The 23,571-nt window shown below is 52.4% G+C and overlaps 1 protein-coding gene across 1 annotated transcript in view; it reads right to left on the bottom strand.

The window, feature by feature from the left end:
• The window catches only part of ADGRD2 (adhesion G protein-coupled receptor D2), a 35,629-nt gene extending 14,879 nt beyond the window's left edge, over nucleotides 1–20,750 (bottom strand). The window contains 21 exon segments of the mRNA XM_089913738.1: nucleotides 602–746; nucleotides 1,569–1,682; nucleotides 1,763–1,891; nucleotides 2,629–2,782; nucleotides 3,064–3,170; nucleotides 3,370–3,472; nucleotides 4,700–4,817; nucleotides 5,878–5,933; nucleotides 13,782–13,887; nucleotides 14,306–14,429; nucleotides 14,910–15,044; nucleotides 15,777–15,888; nucleotides 17,039–17,305; nucleotides 17,308–17,322; nucleotides 17,594–17,679; nucleotides 18,045–18,143; nucleotides 18,548–18,641; nucleotides 18,643–19,190; nucleotides 19,502–19,720; nucleotides 20,087–20,150; nucleotides 20,489–20,750. Of these exon segments, the coding sequence (XP_089769864.1) occupies nucleotides 602–746; nucleotides 1,569–1,682; nucleotides 1,763–1,891; nucleotides 2,629–2,782; nucleotides 3,064–3,170; nucleotides 3,370–3,472; nucleotides 4,700–4,817; nucleotides 5,878–5,933; nucleotides 13,782–13,887; nucleotides 14,306–14,429; nucleotides 14,910–15,044; nucleotides 15,777–15,888; nucleotides 17,039–17,305; nucleotides 17,308–17,322; nucleotides 17,594–17,679; nucleotides 18,045–18,143; nucleotides 18,548–18,641; nucleotides 18,643–19,190; nucleotides 19,502–19,720; nucleotides 20,087–20,150; nucleotides 20,489–20,524 (2,831 nt within the window). The 5' untranslated portion in view covers nucleotides 20,525–20,750.
• Between the last annotated feature and the right edge of the window lie 2,821 nt (nucleotides 20,751–23,571).

Genomic DNA, 23,571 nt, shown 5'->3' with positions numbered 1-23,571 from the left:
CTGTACCTGGGTCCCCCATAGATCTGCAAACCCCCTGAAGACAAGGGCTTAGTCTAACCCATCTCTGTGGCTCCAGGACACAGGACCTGAAAGGCACACAGGGGGGTTCCTGCGGTCCCATGTTACTGCTTCATTTATGTGGGTCATGTCCTTCCAGCCAAAACCTTTTCTGAACTGTTGTCCTCACTGATGGAGCAGCTCATGCTGCCCCACAGTAGGCCATCCACAGACCCCAAGGGGAGAAGTCCCTGGTGTCCTGCACCCCCATCCTCGGCTTCCTGCCGAGGCCGGAAGTGGCTCTAGCACAGCCTGGGGACTGGAACTTCCGCTGCGCCCTTGAGCGTCAGGGCGTGAGGCATCTTAGCCACCCCCTTTCTGGGCCTCAGATTCTTCACCTGCCAAATGGGCCCCCAAATCCTCCCTGAGATACTGCTCTTTGATTGGAGGTTTGTTTCCACTCTCCCCCTCACCCGCCCTCCCCTTGACAGTGTCCCCAAGGCTGCTGGTGACTCCCATGACAAAAAGGACACTCCCTCCCCAGCCCCCTGACAAACCAGCCACGCCCTCTGGGCTCCAGTGCATGGTGGAGCCCTGGTCCCACACGGGCCCTGGGCCTGGAGGTACCTGCAAGGAATTGAGGCCCATGGTGGCATAGGCCCAGGCCGGGCTGAGGTGCACCAGCATGCTGACCAGCCAGGTCAGGCTCAGGATGGGCAGCAGGACCAACACTGGCTTCACGGCGGCCCCATGGGACAGCAGGCTGGACTGAGGGAGGCCAGGGGGCCAGGGGGCTTCCCACGGGGTTCTGGGGAGGGCGGCCCTTGGAAGGTGCCTGGAGAGGGATCGGGGCTGCAGACTGGAGACTGAGGCTCAGGACTTAGGTGTAGCTGGAACTTTCGGCTGGACCTGGTGGCCCCTTCTCAGACACCCAGAGTGGCATGAAGTAGGGGTAGTGGCACTGGGGAGATAGGGTCCCAGTCCCAAGCGGGGCTCAAAGGAAGGGAGTGGCAGCTGTCCAGGGGGAGGGCTGAGGCCTGGACAGTGGGTCCAGGGGGCATGGAGTCTGGAAGGGGACCCCTGGGGCTGCCTGGCTTTTCAGGCCCCACTGGCTTGGGCTGCCCTGCCCTTGGCAGAGGGGTGGTGGTGAGGAGGAAGGCTGGGGGGGTGTGCCCGCTCCAGCAGGATACGGTCCTAGAGAGTGAGGGGGATTCTTGGCGGGGGTAGAGACCTAGATTCTCACCCTGAACCTGAACTTCTAGGGACTGCCTGACTTCGGGGTCTCCTCTACCTTGTCCCCACCAGGCCATCAGTGCTTTCTGCAGGTGAGTCCCCAGGAGAGTGGCTGGTGTCCACACCCCACGTCATATACACACAGGCTCAATTACCATCCGCACAGGTAACACGCATTGGCACAGACTTCCACACGCCCACACGCATGAGCATGTGCGCACATGCAGCACAGACACACTGCAGACATATGCTCATTTACAGCCTTGCACTCATAAGCACACGTGGCCACACCTGGCTCCCCCCACTTCTTCTTGACTCCCCCAGTCTGGGGCCTCACCACATCTGGATTGGGATCTGCTGCTGCACACAGGGCTGCGAGCTCAGCGTGCGGGCACGGCGGCGGGCCCTGGACACGGTGACAATCACCACACAGACCAGATGCAGGCATTGGCCTGGAGATCTGGTATCAGTGGGGGCACCCTCCCCCTTCCCCGACACATCCCTCCCCTGCAGGGCCCCCAGGCCTGCGCGCTCACGGTCAGCACAGGCCCCACAAAAGCCCAGATGGCGTCTGTGTGCACATTGAGCCGGCAGTGCCCAGTGGCCACGTAGTCATGGGGGGACACGGCCAGGGTGATGGCCACCATGGCCACAGGCACGCCTAGGGGAAGAAGAGGTGACCTCAAGACCGTGTCTCTCGGGAGCCAGCCCCCGTTCAGAGCTGCATCCTCCAGCTGTCCTATAGTTGTGGGCGTACTGGCAGCACTGGGAGATCCAGGGAGTGGGGTTGGGTGGGCCTGATATTTTGGGTGGCACTGGAGCCCCGAGTAGTTGGGGAGCGGAAGAGCTGAGACTGGGTCGAGGCCTTAGGGCTGAGAATCAACAGAGTTGGAAACTGGCGATTGCCGTGGGGTTAGCTGGCTTCAGATTAGGGAGGCGGTGCCGGGGGCTGGGAGCTGAGGCAGTCGAAGTGGAAGAGGATTAAGAATTGGAGCTGGGGGCTTCCCTGGTGGCGCAGTGGTTGAGAGTCCGCCTGCCGATGCAGGGGACACGGGTTTGTGCCCCGGTCCAGGAAGATCCCACGTGCCGCGGAGCGGCTGGGCCCGTGAGCCATGGCCGCTGAGCCTGTGCGTCCAGAGCCCGTGCTCCGCAACGGGAAAGGCCACAACAGTGAGAGGCCCGCGTACCGCAAAAAAAGAAAAATAATAATAAGAATTGGAGCTGGGTAGAGCTGGAGGTCGACGGAGCTGAGTTTGTGTCAGACACGGGCGCTGGCCACTGGGTGGCGCTGGGTGCCGGTGGAGGAGGGTGTTGGGCGGTGAGTGTTGGACATAACAGAGGCCACGCGAGGCAGGGTGGAGGGGAACAGAGGAAGAGTGGGGAGCAGAGGGCCCTCACCCCAGCCTGTGGCGTAGCAGAGCGGCTTCCTGGGGCCCAGGCGCATGCGCACAGCTACCACCTTGCTGCACAGCGGCAGCCCTTCCGCCAACATCCAGGAGAAGACGACCAAAAAGAGGAGGTGCGTCACTGCCGTCACGGCCACACACACCACCTGTGTGGGAGGGTGGCGGGTCCCCAGGGAGGCCGGTCATGGGTGCGGTCCTCCCTGGGTCCCCTGTCCGTGCCTGGCGTTGCCAGCCCAAAGCAGTATGAGCGGGTAGGGTCTCGGGGCAGCGCCCTGGGCCCAGCTCCAACATTCAGGGTCTTTCCTCTCTAGGCCGTACTCCTCCCCGGAAATGGAGCCAAGTGAAGATATGGGGGGCAACCTAGAAAAGGCTGAAGGTGCTTTCCCAGGCCCCCCTGAGCTCACAAGCCCACCCGCTGGCCGCCCACCTTGTTGGCCTTTGCCCACTCGTTGGCCACGAGGAAGCCCTCGGCGGAAGCCAGGGAGAAGGTGAGGTTCTTGTGGACTGTGGCTCGTTCTGACTGGGGGACCCCGGACAGGCAGAGGAGTTGGTTAGCAAGGACCCACCACCACCACCTGCGTCCCGGTGAATCGACCAGTGAAGGAGGAAAGGGCGGCTCCACAGGGGCTTCTCGGACCGAGGATGGACACCCACCTGAGGAGGGATGTGGAGGCCCACGAGGGGCGGGGCGGGCCCAGGGTGCCAGGCAAAGTGGTGAGCTTGCCTCACCCGGCCGCCAGGAAGAGCAAGAAGGTGGTGGCGAGGGCACAGGACACACCGCAGCCCACAGACGAGAGCGTCCTCAGCAGGGACCCCCCCCCCCCGTCGGGGCCCCTCTGTGGGAGGGACAGAGACCCCGGATGACAGCAGCCCCACCACCGCCCTGGCCCGGCGGGACACTCGCCCGCACCCCCCACCCCCCACCCCCCGGCAGCTCCCAGGCTCCTCAACCGCCTTCTCTGCCGTGAAGCAGGGATGGCCAGGCCTGCACACAGCAACTTGATAATGAGCATTTGCATGTCCTCTCCTGATGGTGAGGGGCCCAGCTTTCACGGACTCCTCAGATACTGGGAAGCACTAGACTGTAAGTGACCACCGACATGCCCATGGGGGGGAGGGGTGGCATGTGACAACCACCCACTGAGGGGGAACAGGGAGCTGGCACGGATTACTCACAATGTGTCTGATGTCTACGCTCTGTTTTTACAGGAAAAATGCATTCGGTAGCATGTTTTTCAAGCGTGCTCCCGAACAGGCCAAGTGACCCCAGCATTCCTGGGCTCAGGCACCGTCTCACTCAACCTGAGTCCCCTTCTGGTCCAGCGAGCCCACCTTGCTTGGCCTCTTCCTGGAATTTGGCTTCCCCCCAAGGCTGTAAATGCTAATGCCTCTCAGGGGCCTGTCTTTAGTAGCGACTCATTTTACTTCTAACCTCACCTTGGCCGTGGCTTTACCTACTGGCTCTTGGGGCCAGCTGAGACCCCTCCCGCCCCGAGCACCGGACCACAGACCCCACAGACCTGCAAACCCATTGCCCACCTGTGCCTCCTGAGACGAGTCCCTCATCTCCTGGTGGCCCAGGTCACCCCTCCCCCTCAGCCAGTCTTCCTCATCTCCCCACTGCTCCCTGGCCCAGGGCCCCTCCCCTCTCCTAGGCCAGGCCCGCAGCCCCCGAACTGCTTTTCCCCCCGGGCCCCCACCTCAGCCTCACTCCTCACACCAGCGGCCTCCCTCATGTAAATCTAACGCCTGCTTCACACTCTTCGACATCTGCCCTCTGCAACAGGACCACGATCCAAGCGCGTGGGCCTGGCCTTCCAGGCCTGTGCCATCTGACCCATGCCTACCTTGTTCACTGCCATCCCCTGACCCCGGGCATCGCACTGGAAGCCCCAGACACATTGCAGTTCTAGAACGTAACTCGTCTGCCATTTCTAGCCTCCTTGCCTTTGCTCAGATGGCCCTCTGCTTGGAATGCCTTTCTGTTCAACTCCTGTGCATCCTTTAAAACTTGGTTCTGACATCACCTTCTCCTGCTCCCCTGCCCCCTCCCCAGTACTCACCTGGACGTCGTACACCTGCAACAGGACGGCGCTGTGGTTGCAGAAGCAGGCGGTTGAGTCCTGGTACAGAGCGGTCACGGAGCAGCCAGTGGTGGCCCAGGAGCCCCCTGAGTCTGGACTTGGGGTGAATAGTGAACAGAGGGCTCTTGAGATGGGCTGGACATGGGGCTGGGGGACAGGTGGCAAGCAGGGGAAAGCCTCTCCCCAAAGCCTGGGGTCCCTCAGTGCCCTGCCTCTAACCAGCTATGTGACCTTGGCCAAGTCACCGCCCCTCCCTGGGTCTCAGTTTTTCATCTGTAAAATGTACTTTTCTCAGGAATGGTAGGAGGATGGGGATGATACCAATGATCACCATTGATTAACTGCATTAATTACTAAGCAACAGTGATTGATGTTCATTCCCTCATCAATTCTAACACCCATTCCACAGATGAGTCTCTTCCTAGGTACCCCACAGAGTAGGCTTGCATATCTACTATGATAGGGAGCTCACTACCTCCTGGGTAACAGGCTCTCCTGCCCCAGCTTGTCCCCAGTTGAGTGGGACTTGGAACCACCCCTGCAAGGAAGTTGGTGAATGGAGGCCAAAAACATGCTTGAGTCCTGTCTCATCCTCAAGTAGAACGGACGTTTTTTTTTTAATTTTTAAAATTTTTAATTTTTATTTTTTGGGCCATACTGCAGGGTATGCGGATCTTAGTTCCCCAACCAGGGATGGAACCTGGCTCCCTGCAGTGGAAGCGCAGCTCTTAACCTCTGGACCACCAGGTAAGTCCCTGGATGTCTTTTTTTTTTCAAGTGCCTTATTTAAAGAACTTGGGGGACTTCCTTGGTGGTCCAGTGGTAGAGAATCAGCCTTACAACACAGGGGACGCAGGTTTGATCCCCAGTCAGGGAACTAAGATCCCACATGCTGCGGGGCAACTAAGCCCGTGTGCCACAACTTCTGAGCTTGTGTGCCTCGGCTAGAGAGCCCATGTGCTGCAAACTACAGAGCCCACGCCCTCTGGAGCCTGAGCACCACAACTAGAGAAGAGAAAACCCGCACGCCACAACTAGAGAGAAGCCCACAAACCACAACAATGATCCCGCATGCCTCAACTAAGACCTGACACAGCCAAAAATAAATAAAATTTAAAAATTAAAAAAAATAATAAAGAAAGAACTTGGAAACTCACCCGATGCTGAAGTTCCAGAAAGCACAGACAGGATCCACCAGCTTCGGAGGGAAGGCCTAAGGGCAGCCAACAGGGACAGGGCAGGTGTGTGAGCACATGTGGGCAAGGAGAGAGGCCAGACGATGCAGGGGGATGTGGAGGCCTCCTGCGTTTGAGGGACCAGGGGGTTGCCCAGCATGGGTCGTGGGTGCAGGGACTGGAGAAGAATGCCGGCAGGGCGGCAGAAGGACAGTGACGTGAGTAGAGTTTCAGGTTGGCATTATGGTTAATATCGAAATCCTAGGAACAAGCTAACAAGCTAACAAACCACTGTGAGTCTTCCCTTCAGGATGCTCTGCCTAGTAAGAACACACAGGTCTCTATCTACTGTTGGGGAAAGAGCTCGCTATATATATATTTTTAACATCTTTATTGGAGTATAACTGCTTGACAATGGTGTGTTAGCTTCTGTTGTATAACAAAGTGAATCAGCTATACGTATACATATATCCCCATATCTCCTCCCTCTTGCGTCTCCCTCCCACCCTCCCTATCCCACCCCTCTAGGTCGTCACAGAGCACCGAGCTGATCTCCCTGTGCTATGTGGCTGCTTCCCACTAGCTATCTATTTTACATTTGGTAGTGTATATATGTCCATGCCACTCTCTCACTTCGTCCCAGCTTACCCTTCCCCCTCCCCGTGTCCTCAAGTCCATTCTCTATGTCTGTGTGTTTACTCCTGTCCTGCCCCTAGGTTCTTCAGAACCATTTTGTTGTTGTTGTTAGATTCCATATATATGTGTTAGCATACGGTATTTGTTTTTCTCTTTCTGACTTACTTCACTCTGTATGACAGACTCTAGGTCCATCCACCTCACTACAAATAACTCAGTTTCTTTTCTTTTTATGGCTGAGTAGTATTCCATTGTATATATGTGCCACATCTTCTTTATCCATTCATCTGTCGATGGACACTTAGGTTGCTTCCCTGTCATGGCTACTGTAAATAGAGCTGCAATGAACATTGTGGTACATGACTCTTTTTAAATTATGGTTTTCTCAGGGTATATGCCCAGTAGTGGGATTGCTGGGTCGTATGGTAATTCTATTTTTAGTTTTTTAAGGAACCTCCTTACTGTTCTCCACAGTGGCTGTATCAATTTACATTCCCACCAACAGTGCAAGAGGGTTCCCTTTTCTCCACACCCTCTCCAGCATCGCCATATGTTTTTCAGTACAGGAAAAAGCTGCCTGACATTCTGCATAGTAGGAGCCCATTTACGGTTAAAAGAAAAATAAGGTTCTATGTAATTGTGAAAACACACGCACAAAAGGTCTGGAATCAGACACACAGCCAACTTAACAATAGTTAGGTCTCAGTTTGAATGTGTTATAATGAACATGTTAGTTCTTTTGTAATGAACAATGACAACACTATGGACTTTATAAGATGTCATCAAGCAGAAAGAAGACATCAGGTGGCAGGTGGTACCTGTCCCAGACCAAGCAGGGAGGCAGCCTGAGCTCAGGACTTGGGCTATTAGTCCCGACTGGGGAGGGTAACAGCAACATCACCTCACTAGAATATGATACTTCGTGTTTTGCAAAGTACTTTCATGTCCTTTATTGTTGTTGATATTCATAGCAACCTAGGGGACAGGTATAAATTTATGTAATTTCAGATGAGGAAGGTGAGCCTCAGAGAGGGGAATTAATCTGTTCGAGGTCACACAGCAGAGAGCTGAGACTGGGTTGTGACTTGGTCGACTCCATGCTCCTTCCACGCTCAGTGACATTGCCTCCAGAGAACATATTATTCCTTGGGTTGGCTGAATTATTACCACATGTATTCATTCACTCATAATATTTTTCCTGGGTCTCAGGTACTATGCTAGGTGCTGGAACACGAAGAAAACCTGCTGTTTGCTTTTAAAATGGATGATTGTTACAACACTGGTAGCATTTTCAAGTGGTACAAACTGAAATATCAGTGCAGCTTATACACTCAAAAGCCACAAAACTGTTGGTGTCCAGTAGCTCCATACCTGGCCATATATCCCCAGGAGACAGTCACCAGAATCAAAACGTATTATAAGTGAGGATTTTTACAGGGTTAGGCAGGGTTAATTGTAATAGAAAAAACTCTGCAGATACTCTGGATGCATGGAGGGGAAGGGGTCAAGTTCATTTTGGACCATCCCCTGGGAAGGGGGTGGGCGGTTCTGGACTTGGCCGCAGTCAAGGCCTACGCATTGCTAGGATCAAGCAGCAGGTGAGAAAGGACAGGATGGCAAAGGGACATCTGTGACAGAGACAATGCAGAAAACACCTGTGGGGAAAATGAAAAACACAAATGTTTACATGGCTCAGCTGAAAGCGCAAGGGCTTTGATTTTGCAAAAGGGAAAATATATATATATATATTATTATGTACCCAGAAAAAGGCTGAAGGGAAACACATGGAAAAGTTTAGGGCAGCTATCTCTGGGTAATAGGATTTGTCTTCTTTATCCTTTTCTACATTTTCCAAATTTGCCACAATGAGCAATCCCTTACTTTTATTTATTTTTCATTTTAATGTATTTTAATTCATATAATTAATATCTAAATACAATATCAGAAGTTAGTTGTTTGAAAATATAAACAAAATTGGTAAACTTCTAGCTAAACTGATCAAGAACGAAAAGGCAAACATCATTATAAATCCTACACATGTTAAAAGGATAATAAGTGACTATTATGAACAACTTCCTGCTAGAATTGAACAACCTAGATGAAAGGAACAATTTCCTTAAAGGGCACAAATTACTAAAACCATCTCAAGAAGAAATAAAGCACCCCAAACAATCCTATATCAGTTTAAGAAATAACTCATACTTTAAAAACTTCCCACGAAGAAAACACCAGGCCCAAAAGACTTCACTGGTCTTCACTGGCCTATCAAGCATTTAAGGAAGAAATAATACCAATTCTGCAAAACTCTCTTAGGAAACAGAGGAGGAGAGAACTCCCAACACATTTTATGAGATTAGGATTAACCTGACACCAAAACCAGAGGAAGACAGTATAAGAAAACTACAGAACATATTACATATTCAAGAATATAAACACAAAAATCTTTAACAAATATTAGCAAATTGAATCCAGCAATATATACAAAGGATAATACACATAACCAAGTGGGGTTTATCCCAGGAATCCAAGGCTGGTTTGACATTTGAAAATCAATCAATGCAATTTACTATATTAACAGAATAAAAGAGAAAACCATATGATCCTATCAATGTGGAAGAAACATTTGGCAAAATTCAATAGCCATTCATGATAAAAATTCTCAGCAAAGCAGGAAGAAAAGAGAACTTAATCTGACAAGGGGCATCTACAAAAAGCCCACAGCTAGCATCACATTTAACGGTTCAAGACTGAATACTCTCCCCCCTAAAGTTAGGAACAAGACAAAACTATTTGGTCTCATCACTCCTATTTAATGCTGAACTAGAGGTCCTAGCCACTGCACCAAGGAAGGAAAATCGAAAAAAAAAAAAAAAAAGACATGGATTGGAAACGAGAAAACAAAACTGTCTTCATTTGCAGACAACATGATCAGGGATGTAGAAGATCCTAAGAACTCTATAAGAGAGCTACCAGAAGTACTAAGTGAGTAAGTGAGTCTAACAAGGCTGCAGGACACAATCTCATTATATAAAAATCAGTTGTATTACTATATACTTGCAATGAACAATTTAAAATTGAATTAAGAAAATAATACCATTTACAGAAAAGGGTATATCTAACAAAATACCTTCAATACCTGTACCCTGACAACTGTATATCACTGCTGAGAGAAATTTAAGAAAACCTAAATAAACAGAGGGATATACCTTGATTAAAGATTGGAAGATTCATTGTTAAGATGCCAGTTCATCATCTTATTTCAATTTGAGAGATTTAATGCAATCCCAATTAAAATCCCAGCAGGTGTTTCCATAGACATTAACAAGCTGATTCTAGAATTTATATGGCAATGTGAACACCCTAGGCTAGCCAAAGCAATTTTGAAAAGGAAGAACAATGTTGGAGGACTTACACAACCTGATTTCAAGGCTTACCATGGCTAGCAATTTTGAAAAGGAAGAACAATGTTGGAGGACTTACACAACCTGATTTCAAGGCTTACCATACAGATACATTAATCACAACACTATAGGGTTAGTGTATAGATCTCTGGAACAGAATAGAGAGCCCAGAAACAGACTTACACATATATGGACAATTGATTTTCAACAAAGGTGATAATTCAATGGGAGAAAGAATAATCTTTTCAACAAATGATATTGGAATGGGATGTCTATATGGAAAAATAATGAACTTCAACCCCTACCCAACATAATACACATAAATGAATTGAAATAAATCATAGACATAAATGTAAAGGTTAAAATGATAAACTTCTCTGAGAATATCTTTGTGACCTTGGGATAAGCAGGATTTCCTAGATAGGATGCAAAAAGCATAAACCATGCAGGATAAAAACTGATAAACCAGACTTGATCACATTCAAAACTTATCTTCCAAAGACACTGTCAAGAAAGTGAAAAACAATCCAGAGACTAGAAGATATTATTCACAAAACATATAGCTGACAAAGGACTTGTATTCAAAATATATAAAGAATTCTTACAATTCAATGATAAGACAAATAATTTAAAAATTGGGGAAGAACAAAGCAGGAGGCATCATGCTTACTGATTTCAAACTATATTACAAAGCTATAGAAGTTAAAACAGTATGGTATTGGCATTAAAAACATACACATAAATCAATGGAACAGAATAGAGAGCCCAGAAATAAACCTATGCATATATGGTCAATTAATTTATGGCAAAGGAGGCAAGAACATACAACGGGGAAAGAACAGTCTCTTCGATAAATGATGCTGGGAAAACTGGACAGCTTCAGGCAAAAGAATGAAACTTGACTACCATCTTACACCATACACAAAAATTAACTCAATATGGACTAAAGATTTGAACTTAAGGTCTGAAACCATAAAAATTTTAGAAGAAAATATAGGTGGTAAGCTCCTTGACATAGTAGAAACAAACAAAACAAAAAACCCAAACCATCCGATTAAAAAATGGGCAGAAGATCTGAATAGGCATTTCTCCAAAGAAGACACACAAATGACCAACCGGTACATGAAAAGATGCTCAGCATCACTAAACATAAGAGAAATGCAAATCAAAACCACAATGAGATATTACCTCACACCTGTTAGTATGGTTATTATCAAAAAGACAAGAAATAACAAGTGTTGGAGAGGATGTGGAGAAATGGGGACCCTCATACACTGTTGGTAGGAATGTAAGTTGGTGCAGCCGCTATGGAAAACAGTATGGAGGTTCCTCCAAAAATTAAAAATAGAATAAAAATTAAAAATACGATCCAGCAATTCCACCTCTAGGTATCTATCCAAAGAAAATGAAAATACTCAGAAAAGATATATGCACCCCCATGTTCATGGCTATTTACAATAGCAAAGATATGGAAGCAACCTAAGTGTCCATTGATGAATGAATGGATAAAGAAATTGTGGTGTATAATAACGGAATGTTACTCAGCCATAAAAAGAATGAAAGCTTGCCATTTGCAACAACGTGGATGGAGCTCAATGGCATTATGCTAAGTGAAATAAGTCAGAGAAAGAAAAATACTGTATGATCTCACTTATATGGGGACTCTAAAAAAAAAAATCAAGCTCATAAATGCAGAGAAGAGATTGGTGGTTGCCAGTGGTGGTGGGGCAGGGGCAGGGAGAAAAAGAGTGAGGGGAGTACAAAGATAAAATTTAAAAGGAGAGGATCTATATGGCTTATGTGCAGAAATGTCAGTAATCAGAAAAGCAAACAGCAGACTAATGCAAAATTTTGGGAAAAAAATAATAAAGAGCATTTCCTATTAAAAAAAAAACAGTGGCTCATCTTGAAATTTAATTAAAAAAATGAAAATTGGGGAAAAGATTTGAACTTATATTTAACAAAGGAAGATATATGAATGTGCAATAAGTGTAGAAAACGATGCTCAAAATCATTGGTCTCGAAGGAATTGCAGCTTAGAACTACAGTGAGACATCAGTACACGACCATTATAATGAACAATATTAAAAAGGCAGTTAAGGATGTTAGCAAAGGTATGGAACACTGCAATGCTCACACACTTCTAGTGGGAATGTAAGATAGTACACGACTTTGGAAAACAGTTGGACAGTCTCTTAGGAAGTTAATGTATACATATATTTATCATACAACCCAGAAAGTCCCCTTTTAGGTATTCACCCAGTAGAAAGAAATCATATGTCCACAAAAATGCTGTATATGAGTGTTCATAGTGGATCTATTCATAGCAGCTCAAACTGGAGACAACTCAAATCTCCATCAACAAGTAAATGGAGGGTCTTCCCTGGTGTCACAGTGGTTAAGAATCCACCTGCCAATGCAGGGGACACGGGTTGGAGCCCTGGTCAGGGAAGATCCCACATGCCGCAGACCCACTAAGCCCGTGCCTGAGCTCTAGAGACCGTGAGCCACAACTACTGAGCCCGTGCGCCACAGCTACTGAAGCCTGTGCACCTAGAGCCCGTGCTCCACAACAAGAGAAGCCACCACAATGAGAAGCCCGTACAATGCAAGGAAGAATAGCCCCCGCTCGCCACAACTAGGGAACTCTCGCGAGCAGCAACAAAGACCCAACGCAGCCAGTAAATAAATAGATAAAATAAAATAAAATAAATTAATAAAAAAACAAGTAAAAGGAAAAACAAATTATGGTCTATCCATATAACGGAATTCTACACAGCACTAATGAGGAGTGAATTACTGAAACAGGCAACAACGTAGATGATACTCAAAAATACCACCTGAGCAAAAGAAGCCAGACCATGGCACACACTGTATGGTTCCATTTATATGAAGCTTTAGGAAAGACAGACAATCTAGAGTCACAGAAAACAGAGCAGTGATTTCCTGGGTCAGAGTGGGGAAGGCTGACGGGGAAGGGGCACGAAGAAGCCTTTTGGGAAGGTGGAAAAGTTCTATATCTTGATTGGGGCAGTGATACATGAGTATATACACTGGTCAAAACTCATCAAGGTATACACTTAAAATGGATGTTTTAGTATATGTAGATTTATATACCTTAATGAAATTGATTTTTAAGAAGTCTTGAGATGATATACAAAAGATATAAGCTGTGGTGTGTGTGTGTGTGTGTCCGGGATTGGTGGTTTTGAGCAAAGGAGACTTTAGCTTTCTCTGAAATGCTCTAAAGCTTCAAAAGCGAGAAGGAATTTGTGTATTACATATAATGAATTAAATGACGTATCTTGGTGATCTTTTCTTGTCAATTTACAGCAAAATACCTCATTCTTTACATAACCTCAGCTGATATTCCATTTTATAGCTCTATAAGGCTAAGTAATCCCCTATTGATGGACATTTAGGTTATTTTTATGCTTATGAAGCATACTGCAGTGCAGGGCTCTCATATCTCCCTGTATTATCTGATGGGAACCACCAGTTTTTCAAGTCATGCAGACCTATAATGAAATCCCAGCTCTGCCACTTATAAGCTGGTGCCAGGCACAGCACCTCTTCCAAGCTCACTTTTGTGGAATGGGCCGTTGGAATATTAAATGAATGCTGCTTATTTAAGGCACCCGCCATAAAGTAAGTGTGCAATGCACTACTGCCCTTCCCCCTCTCTCGAGGACAATGGGATGGCTTGTGGATGAGTATTTTTCTTGAATATTTTAGACCTCGGTTGTCCAGTGAACAGATACTGGGACACCAGTATTTGTTTGTTTGTGGGGGGCACCAAACCAGGATAACTGTACCAGGTGGCTGTTTCCCAGAAGCATCGCCCAGTACCTGTGCCCAGTGTTGCAGGTGAAAGGTCACAGCCGTGTTGGCCTCCCCGGTTTCATCCCACACCTCAGATGAGATGATTGCTGACCCCACCTGGGTGCTTAGGAACCTGTGGGGAGAAAGGGAGCTTTTAAGCGCACCAGGTATCTGTGGGGGAGAGGTCATACATGGCTGGGGTCATGTCACCCAGGCCCCGCAGAACAGATGATACCCTCTGTGGAAAAGTCCTGTGCTGGGAATTAGGGCAGCTGGGTTCCATTCTTTCTGGTAATTTGAGTAAGCCCTGCTCCCTCCCTGAGAGTCAGCACTGAAGCCAGGACCCCAGGCAGGAGCTGAGCCATGTTCCCACCAGCCCATCTTTGTCAGGCCCAGAAATCTGTGTGTGTCAGGGGGGAGCAGGTTTGGCCCTGGGCTGCCAAGGGCAGATATGCCTAACAGAATGGGGGCTCTGGGAGGGGATGGAGGCCTAGCCTTCCCTGGTGAGGGGATCCAGGCCCTCAGCTGCCTGCTGGGTGGGACCCACTCACCTCTGCATTCTGCTTGCCTCTTCAGAGGTGTCAGGGGCCTGGGGCTCTTGGCCAGGGGCCCCCAGGGTGTACAGGAAGACACTTGAGCTGAACCAGCTGTGGATCATGGTGACTCCAGAGAGGCCTGGATGAATAGAAGGAGGCCTAAGGACCGCCCAGTGACTGAGCAAGCACCACAGGTTGGTCCTGAGGGAAATGCTCTGCCCACCTTACACATAGGGAAACTGAGTCTCATAGAGGTTAAATGACTTCCAGAAGATCACGCAGCTAATAAGTGGCAGAGTGAGAATTTCAACCAGCCGTAGTTGATGTGCTTAAGCTGCCGGCTCCGAAGCCCTTTGCCCCTTATCCTAATCCTCCACCCCTGGGTGGCACCGAGGGAAAATGTGTGGTTGAGGGGAGGAGACTAAGTGAACACCTACCATGTGGTCGGCGCTTTAAGCTTAGAACAACCCGAGGCGAGTACTAGTAATACAGTTTTACAGATGAGGAGGCAGTTTTGAAAGGTGAGGTGACTTATTCAAAATAGCAGAGCTAGCAGCTGTGAGGGCTGAGGTTTGACCCAGACCCCAACAGGACCCCACCACCCCTCTCCCTCACCCACCTTTCCTGAGGAGCCGCCTCACTTCAGCAGCAGGGATGGGGATGTGGCCAGGCCCCTCTGGATGCCCACTGGGCATCGTGAACACCTGGCCCGCCGTGCTGGTCTCCCTCAAGTGTAGGCTCCGCGACTCCAGGCCTGGGAGCAAATGGGGCTCAGGGGCTGGACCTCAGGAGGGAGGTCTTTCTGCTGGGCTGGCCCTGCTGGCAGGGTCTGCTTCCCCTCTCCCTGCCACACACCTAGGAGGCCACCATTCCTGCACAGAGAGGTTCAGCAGCTTACCCTAGGTAAGTCTGACTTCTCCAAGTCAGGGAGAGGGGGTCACTGAGAAGGGGGAGTCTCTGGGGGGATGGAACATGAATATTAATGAGCTGCCAGAAGCCACTGGGCACCTGAAGGACCCAAGTTTTGCCTGAAGTTCCACCGTAAGTGCTACCCCACTCAATCTACAAACACTCACTGAGTGTGCCCTTGGGTCTGAACCTGAGATGCAGAAATGACTCAGAAATAGCCCTGGCACTCAGAGAACTTCAGGTGCTATTATGTAATTACCATAAAGGCGATAAAAGATATGTTCAAAACACTGGGGTAACAGAGGAGAGAGGAACTGTCGGGAGAGAGCTAGAACTGGGGAGGCTTCCTAGCAGAGCTGGTGCTCAAGCAGGGTTCTGAAGGATGTATGCGAGTTTGCTAGAAGACCAAGAGAGAAAGAGTATTCTGGATGGAGGGCACAGCATGGGCAAAGGCAGGAAAGAGAATGGAGTATCTGTGGGAGTCCGAGGACTCCCAGTGACCAGGGCTGAGGAGGATGTGTGAGCCCAGGCCCCACCCGGAGCCCAGATGTGTGGGACGGGTGGTGGGCAGGCTCACCGGCATGGTGGTGCTGGATGTGCGTTCAGGGCCGCTCAGAGGTCAGCATGGTGCTCAGCAGGGGCGCCCCGCACTGCTTGCTCGCCACCAGGGCCTTGGGTCCGCCCACCACCTGGGAGGAGGCCGCAACTCAGCCCTGTCAGACGCCACACCCCACAGCTGCCTGCCCTGACCACTGCGGTTAACAGGATCTCAATGATCTGTGAGGTGGCCTGCAGGCTCCAGACCCTCAGTGGCTCTGCAGGGCCTCCAGGATCAAGTCCTGGCTCCTCAGACTGACACTTGAGGCCCTGCCTGGTGAGCCTTCTCTGGCTTCTCCAATGCTCTCCTAAGCCACGTCATCCTCTAGTCAAGCTGAAGGCCTCACAGTGCTCTCTGCCTGCTGGCAGGTTGCTTGCTAACCAGGGTACACTCTGAAGGCAGGGCCGTGCCTCCTGCTTCCTTGGTCTGGCTCAGTGTTAGATCTCTAACAGGTGCTCAAGTTTTAGGTTCCAAAAAGGAAACCACGCGGGGTGAGGACAGAACAGGGAGGGGGAACATGCACTAATGGGACACCTCCTCTGTGGTGGGCAAGTCACCTGATAGACGCCTACTCCTCTCTGTTGCCTAAGCAAGGCAGGTATGATCATCCCCATTTTCCAGGGAAGAAATCTGAGGTTCAGAGTCCAGTTTTCCCCAGTCTGTCACGGTGTCTCAGATCCCCAGTAAAATGTGGGCTTACACATCCCCTAGGATGGGGAGCATCACCTGGACAGGCGAACGTTCCACTGAACCAGCCTCCTGTGTTGTGCCATCCCCACCCCACCCCCAAGCCCAGTTTTGAATTCTGTCCTGAAGTCACAGGGGGACCATGTCTGCCTCTTAAGCCCCAGAGCTTTTCAGGCAATGTTCACGACCCCTCGTTTTCTCCCTCTCTGGGCTAATGACTCCCAGGCCTACAGCCACTTCTGCCACGATGAGATTTCCAACACCCTCACCATTTGTCTCTTCTGTTCTCCATGGCTGAACACTCAGCAGAGAGGACCTCCTGCTTAAGGTGGTCAGTGGACTGTTGGATATGGGATGCCCTTATTGACTGGTGGCTCTTAAGTTTTAACTGCAGAAGTTGTTCAAGAGCAGTTGTATGTGGAAGTTCAACTTATAATGATGGATGGAGAGATGGAGCTCAGAGATGGGTGCTGACTCGCCCGTGGCTACACAGTCGGTGGCAAGGTAGGAACCAGAGCCCAGGCCCCTGCCCCACCGAGCCCTGCCAGCCTCACCTCGCTGACTGACAGCTACGCACCAGCCAGCTGCTCCTCCAGGACCAGGCTGGCCCCAGACACGACGGCCTGGCCCAGCTGCTCCCAGGGCCGAGTCATGGGCTCTGGCTCCCATGTCCCAAGGGCTGCCACACTTTTCAGGAAGTGCATGACAGCCAGCAGCGCAGCTGGCCCCAGTGAAGCTGTCTCCTTTGTCAGGACTCTCTCCAGGATTCCCAGGAAGCTGGAGGCCTCGGCCAGGGACAGGTCTCCGTGGGCTTCAGAGAGAGAGGGTCAGGGAGGAGCTGTGGAGCAGAAGAGCTGCTGACTGCTGGTCTGTCTCAAGGGGACCCCCCGCAAGGGGCTGTACTTGGCCTCTGCCAGTCTTCTTGGGGGGTGTGGGTCTAACTAGTCACAAGCCCCCAGCTCTCAGAGGCTCCAGAATAGGGGGCATGAACAACCTTAATTCCTGCACACACGTTAGGTGGGTGTTCCCTTTACAGGTGAGGACACTGAGGTGCAGGGATGCCACCCACAGTGCCCCCAGACTCTCCAGCCTCCTGGGACGGGGCTCACCACAATGGCATTGGCCAAGGCATTGACTTGGCTGATAACATCCTGGCCAGACCATGACTGGGCGTCCTGCAGCTGCTGGTAGGTCTCTGCAAAGGAGTGGATGCCAGACTGAGCCCTGGGCAACATCCTCCGCAGAGGTGCCCCCTCCCCCTGTGGCGCTCGGGGAAGAAGCGCACACTGACGGCTGTGTGTCTGGAGCCTTAGGTGTCCTGGATGGGGAAACAAGCAAAGAACGGCAAAATCGCCTCCTCGAGGTGACTCCCACACAGCTGGGATTCACCCCCAGTTCCGTATGGCCCCATTGTCTGTGGTCTAGACTCCGTGGAGGCCCCCGAAACTCTGAGAAGATTCTGAATTCCCAGGCTGTGCCAACTGCTCCCCCTCAGCCTACACTGGTCCATACCCAGCGTCCCCTTCAGCAGAGCCCAAGGCACAGCCGGACAGGGCGCACCTGTCCGGTAGCAGCAGAGGAAGGGCAGAGGCTGCAGGCAAAACAAAAAGCCGTCGGTGCGGGGTCCAGGGTCCTACGTAGGGCATTACTCTGAGGGCACTGGCCAGGGTGGGAGAGATGTCAGGGCCGCATCCTGGCTTCCCATCGGTCCCTGTGACCCACAGCCCGTTCGGGCCTTGAAGGCGCCTGCACACTTGAGGGGGCGCCAGGACGCGCGGTCCCGGAGTTAGGGGGCGACGTGGGAACCTGGGAGAGCAGTGCTGCAGCCAACACTGGGAGAAGCAAGGTCGCCAGGGGGCGAGCCCATTCAGGCTGCTAGGACTGGGCGGACGCCCGAGGTACTGGAGGCCTGGAGAGGGCGTGGCCAGAGGTGGGCGTGGCCCGGTGGGCAAGAGGTGGGCTGGGTCCCCCAGTCGGAAGGGAAGCGGATGGGAGCCAGGAGGTTGGGGGTGGAGCCAAAGGGTGGGCGGGGCCTGACAAACAGGAGGCTGGGCGGGCCGTACCCAGACAGAGAAGCTGCACCCGCACCGGAGGTAGCACCGTGGGTGTGACGTCCAGGGCGCCCAGATCCCAGCGGAAGAGCAGGCCGCCGGGGGTACGGCGCGCAGGCCCGTGCCCGGTGCAGCTGAGCGGGGCTCAGCGCCCGGGCCCACAGATGGAAGTTGGTGAGGTTGCCGCTGAAGGCGTCACTCGCCTAGAAGCCGCCGCCCAGAGAATCCTGGTCCTGGCCCAGAACGAGGATGCCGCCAGGTGGCAGTGGGTGGCTCGCGCCTAGGCCCCGCGCCCCGGCGCGTCGCCGCCCGTCGGCGAACAGCGCCCAGCGCCCGCCGAGCTGCTCCCACGTGGCGCACACGTGGTGCCAGCGGCCATCCGCGCGAAAGGCAGCGCGGAAAGGCGCGTGGTGCTCGCGCACCGCGAGCGCCGCGTGCACGGCGCCGCCCGGCTCGGCGAAGGCGCGCAGCTGCAGCGCGTTGGCCAGCGCGGGTACAGCCAGGGAGAAGAGTGCGGCCGCGTCGGATGAAGCGGCGTTCCACTGCACGTGCACGCACGCTGTCAGCGCCCCGAGCGCCGGCAGAGGCGTCCGGAGCCACGCCGCCTGGCCCGCGGTCCTCTCGCCGAACGTTAGTGCGGCCGCGGTGCGCGCGCCTCCGGGGACACACGGGCCTCGACCTCAGTTTCCCCAGCTGCGCACACCGTCCTGCTTCTGACGGCCCTTTGGCGCAGCTGTAGGTCCCCTTCTGGGTTTCTGGTTCCTCCCTCCCTCTGGAAGGAAGAAATGGAGCTCCAGTGCCCGTGCCCAGGGGTCAACCCTCTACTTTCAGTCCAGGACAAGGGAACCTGAGATGCGATATGGACTTCCTCTGGGCTCAATCCACAAGGACTGTCACGGTGGGCTGCCATCTCTAGGTCACCAAAGCCCCCTCCCCCCAGCCCCCACTTCCCAGGCCCCGGCCCACACTCATGCCTCTGCGGGGGTCTTTGCAGAGGGGCCTCTCTTTTGCCCACCCAGATGGGGTCAGGCAGCCGTGGAGCGAGGACCGCATCTGGGTGCTGCAGTACTACGTGGCCAAACCGCTGCTCACAGGACTCTTGGGGCTGCCACCAGCTCAGCCACTGCCCTGGGAACTTGCATACCTCATCTGCAGTCTCCACTACCTCTCCAGGGGCCACTGGAGCTGCAGGGCGAGAGGAGGGTCAATGTGGGAGAAGTGTGTGGGCATCTGACCCTTGCAGGGTGAGTAGGGTAGGCAGGGCCAAGGACACTGAGCTTGGAGTCATTTGGGGCTGGATGGGGCTGAACCCTAGCCATGCTCTATGACCTAGCAAGTTTTGTCCCCTTGCTGAGCCTGTTTTGTCATCTACATAGTGGCAGGAATGAGATGGACACGAGTGATGCTTTCAGCCCAGGGCCTGTTATAGGGGTGCTGAACTAAATGGCGCCTCCTCCCTTCCTCTGCATTCGAGGCCGGTGTAGCACATGGGCCACGGGCTGGCTGAACTGGGGGCAGGCAGAGCTTCTCTGTGGCATCCCTCATACCAACCTGTGACCCAAGGGTTCCTTGATTCACCTGGGGAGTTGGAAGGGGTCCCAGAGAGACTCCTTATCTGAGAGAGAAGAAGAGAGGTGGGGTCTGAGTCAGGTCCTCACGCCCATATGTACAGTTATTGAATGCCTACTGTGTGCTCCAGTGGGGTGCAGTGGAGGCTGCAGGCCCTGCAGTCAGACCTGGGTTCACCCAGAGGGTGATCTTGGGCAGGTCACTTCATTGCCCTGAGCCTGTTTCCTAGCATCCGGTGGATGTTTTTATTTCTATGTCACGGGTTTAGCTTGTGTAACCTTTGCAGTTACCTCATGATGTGAGGTGGCCACTTGGAACCCTAGCAGCTTTGAGTCCCCTTGGCCTCCTCCCCTACACCCCTCTGCCTCCCAGAAGTTCAGGTACCAGGAGGGCAAGGAGGCAGTAGCACCAGGGGGCCATTCTGGATCCAGCAGGGGCAGGCGAGGAACAGCAGGAATCACAGGCGTGGCCAATGTGGACTGGGGAAGGAAAAAAGCACAGGAAAGCAGCTCACTATCCTGCCTGCCTTGCTATGCTACCCACTCTGTCATCTCACCCCTTGTTTGGCTCCCAGACCCCACTGGGCTGGAAGCCCAGGGTGGGATGGCCCACCCAGTGGGGATGACATTTACTGCACAAAGGGATGGTCTCCAGGAGCCTCTTCCAAGACCGCAGATGGGAAACACTGTAGCCCTGGTGAGCTGACAGGGGGTTGGGGGTGGGGAGGAGAGCAGCAGCTGTCCACGGGCCAGAGAGTGGTGGAAACAAAGTGCAGGGTCTCCTGGGGTGCGAGGGGAGGGAGGGAGAGCGAGCTCCAGGCCCTGTAGGCTTCCTCATGTCCTTTGGGCTTCTCAGTCTGGCATTCAAGGTTCTGCTCTATCAGGCCTCTGCTGAGCTCTCTGGCCTCACCAGTGCCACAATTCCCCCATGCAGCCACCTTTTCCCTTGCTTCCCAAGCTGCTCCCGTTTCCCCAGGCAGCATCCCTTGTCCACACCTTTGGCCATGCTGTCCCTCCTGCCTAGACTGGCCTCCCACTCCCTCAGAGGCACCACCTACAAGATCAGCTTGTGATCACTTCATCGCAAGTTTCAGTCTGAAACTTCACTTCAGACCTGCCACTGCCAGGCGCTGTAGTAAGCTGAGGAGACCCTAATCACACGTGATTTGGGGGTTGCTCTTGGCAGCCTGCGGGGCTTCAGGCCAGCAAGAGCCCTGGCCAGGCACAAATGGGTCTCAGAAAACACTGGAAGTGAAGTAACGCCCCGCTGTGTCCCACCATTCAGCCTCATGCCACCTGGAAGTCTGGATCACCAATGATAATTCATACCCTTTCTCCTTTCCCAGATAAAGTCTATAAGCATGAAAATCAAACAGATCCCAGCACGGGAGGACACGGAGGTTCACACATTTTGGACTCTGAAAAGCACCAATTTATTGTCACTTTCTCCCGTTTTAAACAGTACTTGCGTCCACCAGGCCCCACCCCCAACCCCAAGTCGATGGGGAATTATAAGAGGCTGGTCCAGGGCATACAGTGTGGGCTCAACAACTGCTGACGGCCCCAGCTTTCCCTTCACATCTGCCCGTATTTGCTCCCAGAGACTCCTTGGCACCCACCTTCCTTGCTCGCCAAACACTCGTTGGCATTCAAGAGAGATGCGAAGTTTGGTCGTGCCACTGCACGTCCCTTCTCCACAAGGCACCAGTGGGGAATCCCTCGTAGGCTGATGGGCCCCGGGGGCAAAGGGCTCCCCTTCACCCGCACTGATTCCTCCCCTGTTCACAGCCCGAGTCCTCACCGGCTTCGCCTGACCTGGTGGCTGTGATCGGCTCAACCTCTGCGGGTCGTTTCAGGGACCGAATCCGGCAACTGCATCTGCGTGCTTTCCGCCTGGCAGCTGTACGTGAGACCGACGGGTGCGGGGCGGGGCTAGGAGACCCCGCCCCTCGGCCCCAGCCCGCCAGTACCGGGACCCCAGCCCGGCAGCGCGCAAGGGACTGGGCAGGCACAGGCCAGCAGGAGACACGTGAGTTCGCGGGGGAGGAGGGGATCCTCAGTCTCTGGACGAGACATCACACATCTCCCCACAACGCACAGGTAAAGTCACCCTATTAGAAGGGGCACCTTGTGAGCCTCGGATCCCAGATTAGTTTGTGGAAACCCAAGGATCCTTGAACTCCCTAGTCCCTTCTCAGGCCAGGATGAGGAGGGAGCACCCAGCATCTAGCCTGCTACGTGCCCTGAGCTGGTCCCCTACAGGCCTCATCGCCTTTACCTTCAACCCGACGTGAGGAGGGGCTGTCATGCCCGTTTTCCAGATGAGGACTGAGGGCTTTCATCCCGAGTTAGACGGCTGGCCAGTGACAGAGCCCGGCCTTGAAGCCGGGCTCTGGGTCTTCATCTAGGTCATTCAGAAGGTAACACGAGGGGAGTTCCCTGGTGGTCCAGTGGTTAGGACTCTGCGCTTTCACTGCCGGGTTCAAGCCCTGGTGGGGGAACTAAGATCCCACAAGCCGTGGGGACCAAAAAAAAGGTAACACATGAGGGGGGAGAGGCCCTGTTTGGAGGAAAGGGAGTAGGATTTTGGCTTCTGGGGGGGTCGGGGGGTGGCAGTGCAGAGGGAGGAGCCCCCACATCCCGGCATGGGAGGTGTGCAGCTGGGTCCAGAGGTAGCTGTGCTGCCTTGGTAGCAGGGATTCCTGCTGGGGAGGGAGGTCAGACATCCAAGTTCATCTTGACGCTGGAGCCACCTTGCATAATTTCTCTGAGGCCCTGTTTCCCCATCTGTAATATGTGGATGATAGATAGTACACAACTCATGGGGCTGCCGTGCAATTTAAATGACTTTGACTTAATATGTACAAAGCCCATGGCTTGTACCTGGTGCCTGGCACACAGTTCACTTAGCATTCCTGTCAAAACTTAATTTACGCTTAATAGCCAGCCAGCAACACAATATTTATTGTTTTCTTTTTTTCCAATTTTTAAAAATTGTGGTTAAATACACAACATAAAATTTACCATCTTTTGATTTTTTTTTTTTTTTAAAGAAAGAGGAGGGGAATCAAAGTGGATGATACATGGGTGTTCAGTGTACCCTTCTTTCAGCTTTTCTCCAGGTTTGAGAATTTTCAAAATAAAAACTGGATATAAGAGGTCCCCACTTGGGGCAAAGCTCTGAGCATTTCCTGGGTTCCTGGGCCAGCAGAATGCACGCAGGACTTGGCCCTGTGGTGTCTGTGACCTGCTCACCCCCACCCACCCAGCCCAGCCTGGAGCCAGCGAGAAGGAAAGGGGGGGACGGAGCCCTTGCTCTGCCCTGGGTGGGCCTTTCCACACTTGCACCATCTCCTTCAAGACAGGATTCTTGGGGCCCAGGTCTACATCTGTGCAAACTGAGCCTGGAGAGAAGTCAGGACTCACTTAAGGTCACACAGCAAGGAAGAGGTGGATCCCAGGTCTGCC

Source organism: Delphinapterus leucas, chromosome 6 (assembly GCF_059928025.1).
Source record: "Delphinapterus leucas isolate spDelLeu-1000000601 "Yukka" chromosome 6, BTC_Dleu_Yukka2, whole genome shotgun sequence".
Classification (NCBI taxonomy): domain Eukaryota; kingdom Metazoa; phylum Chordata; class Mammalia; order Artiodactyla; family Monodontidae; genus Delphinapterus; species Delphinapterus leucas.
This window is presented reverse-complemented; position numbering and strand designations above follow the sequence as displayed.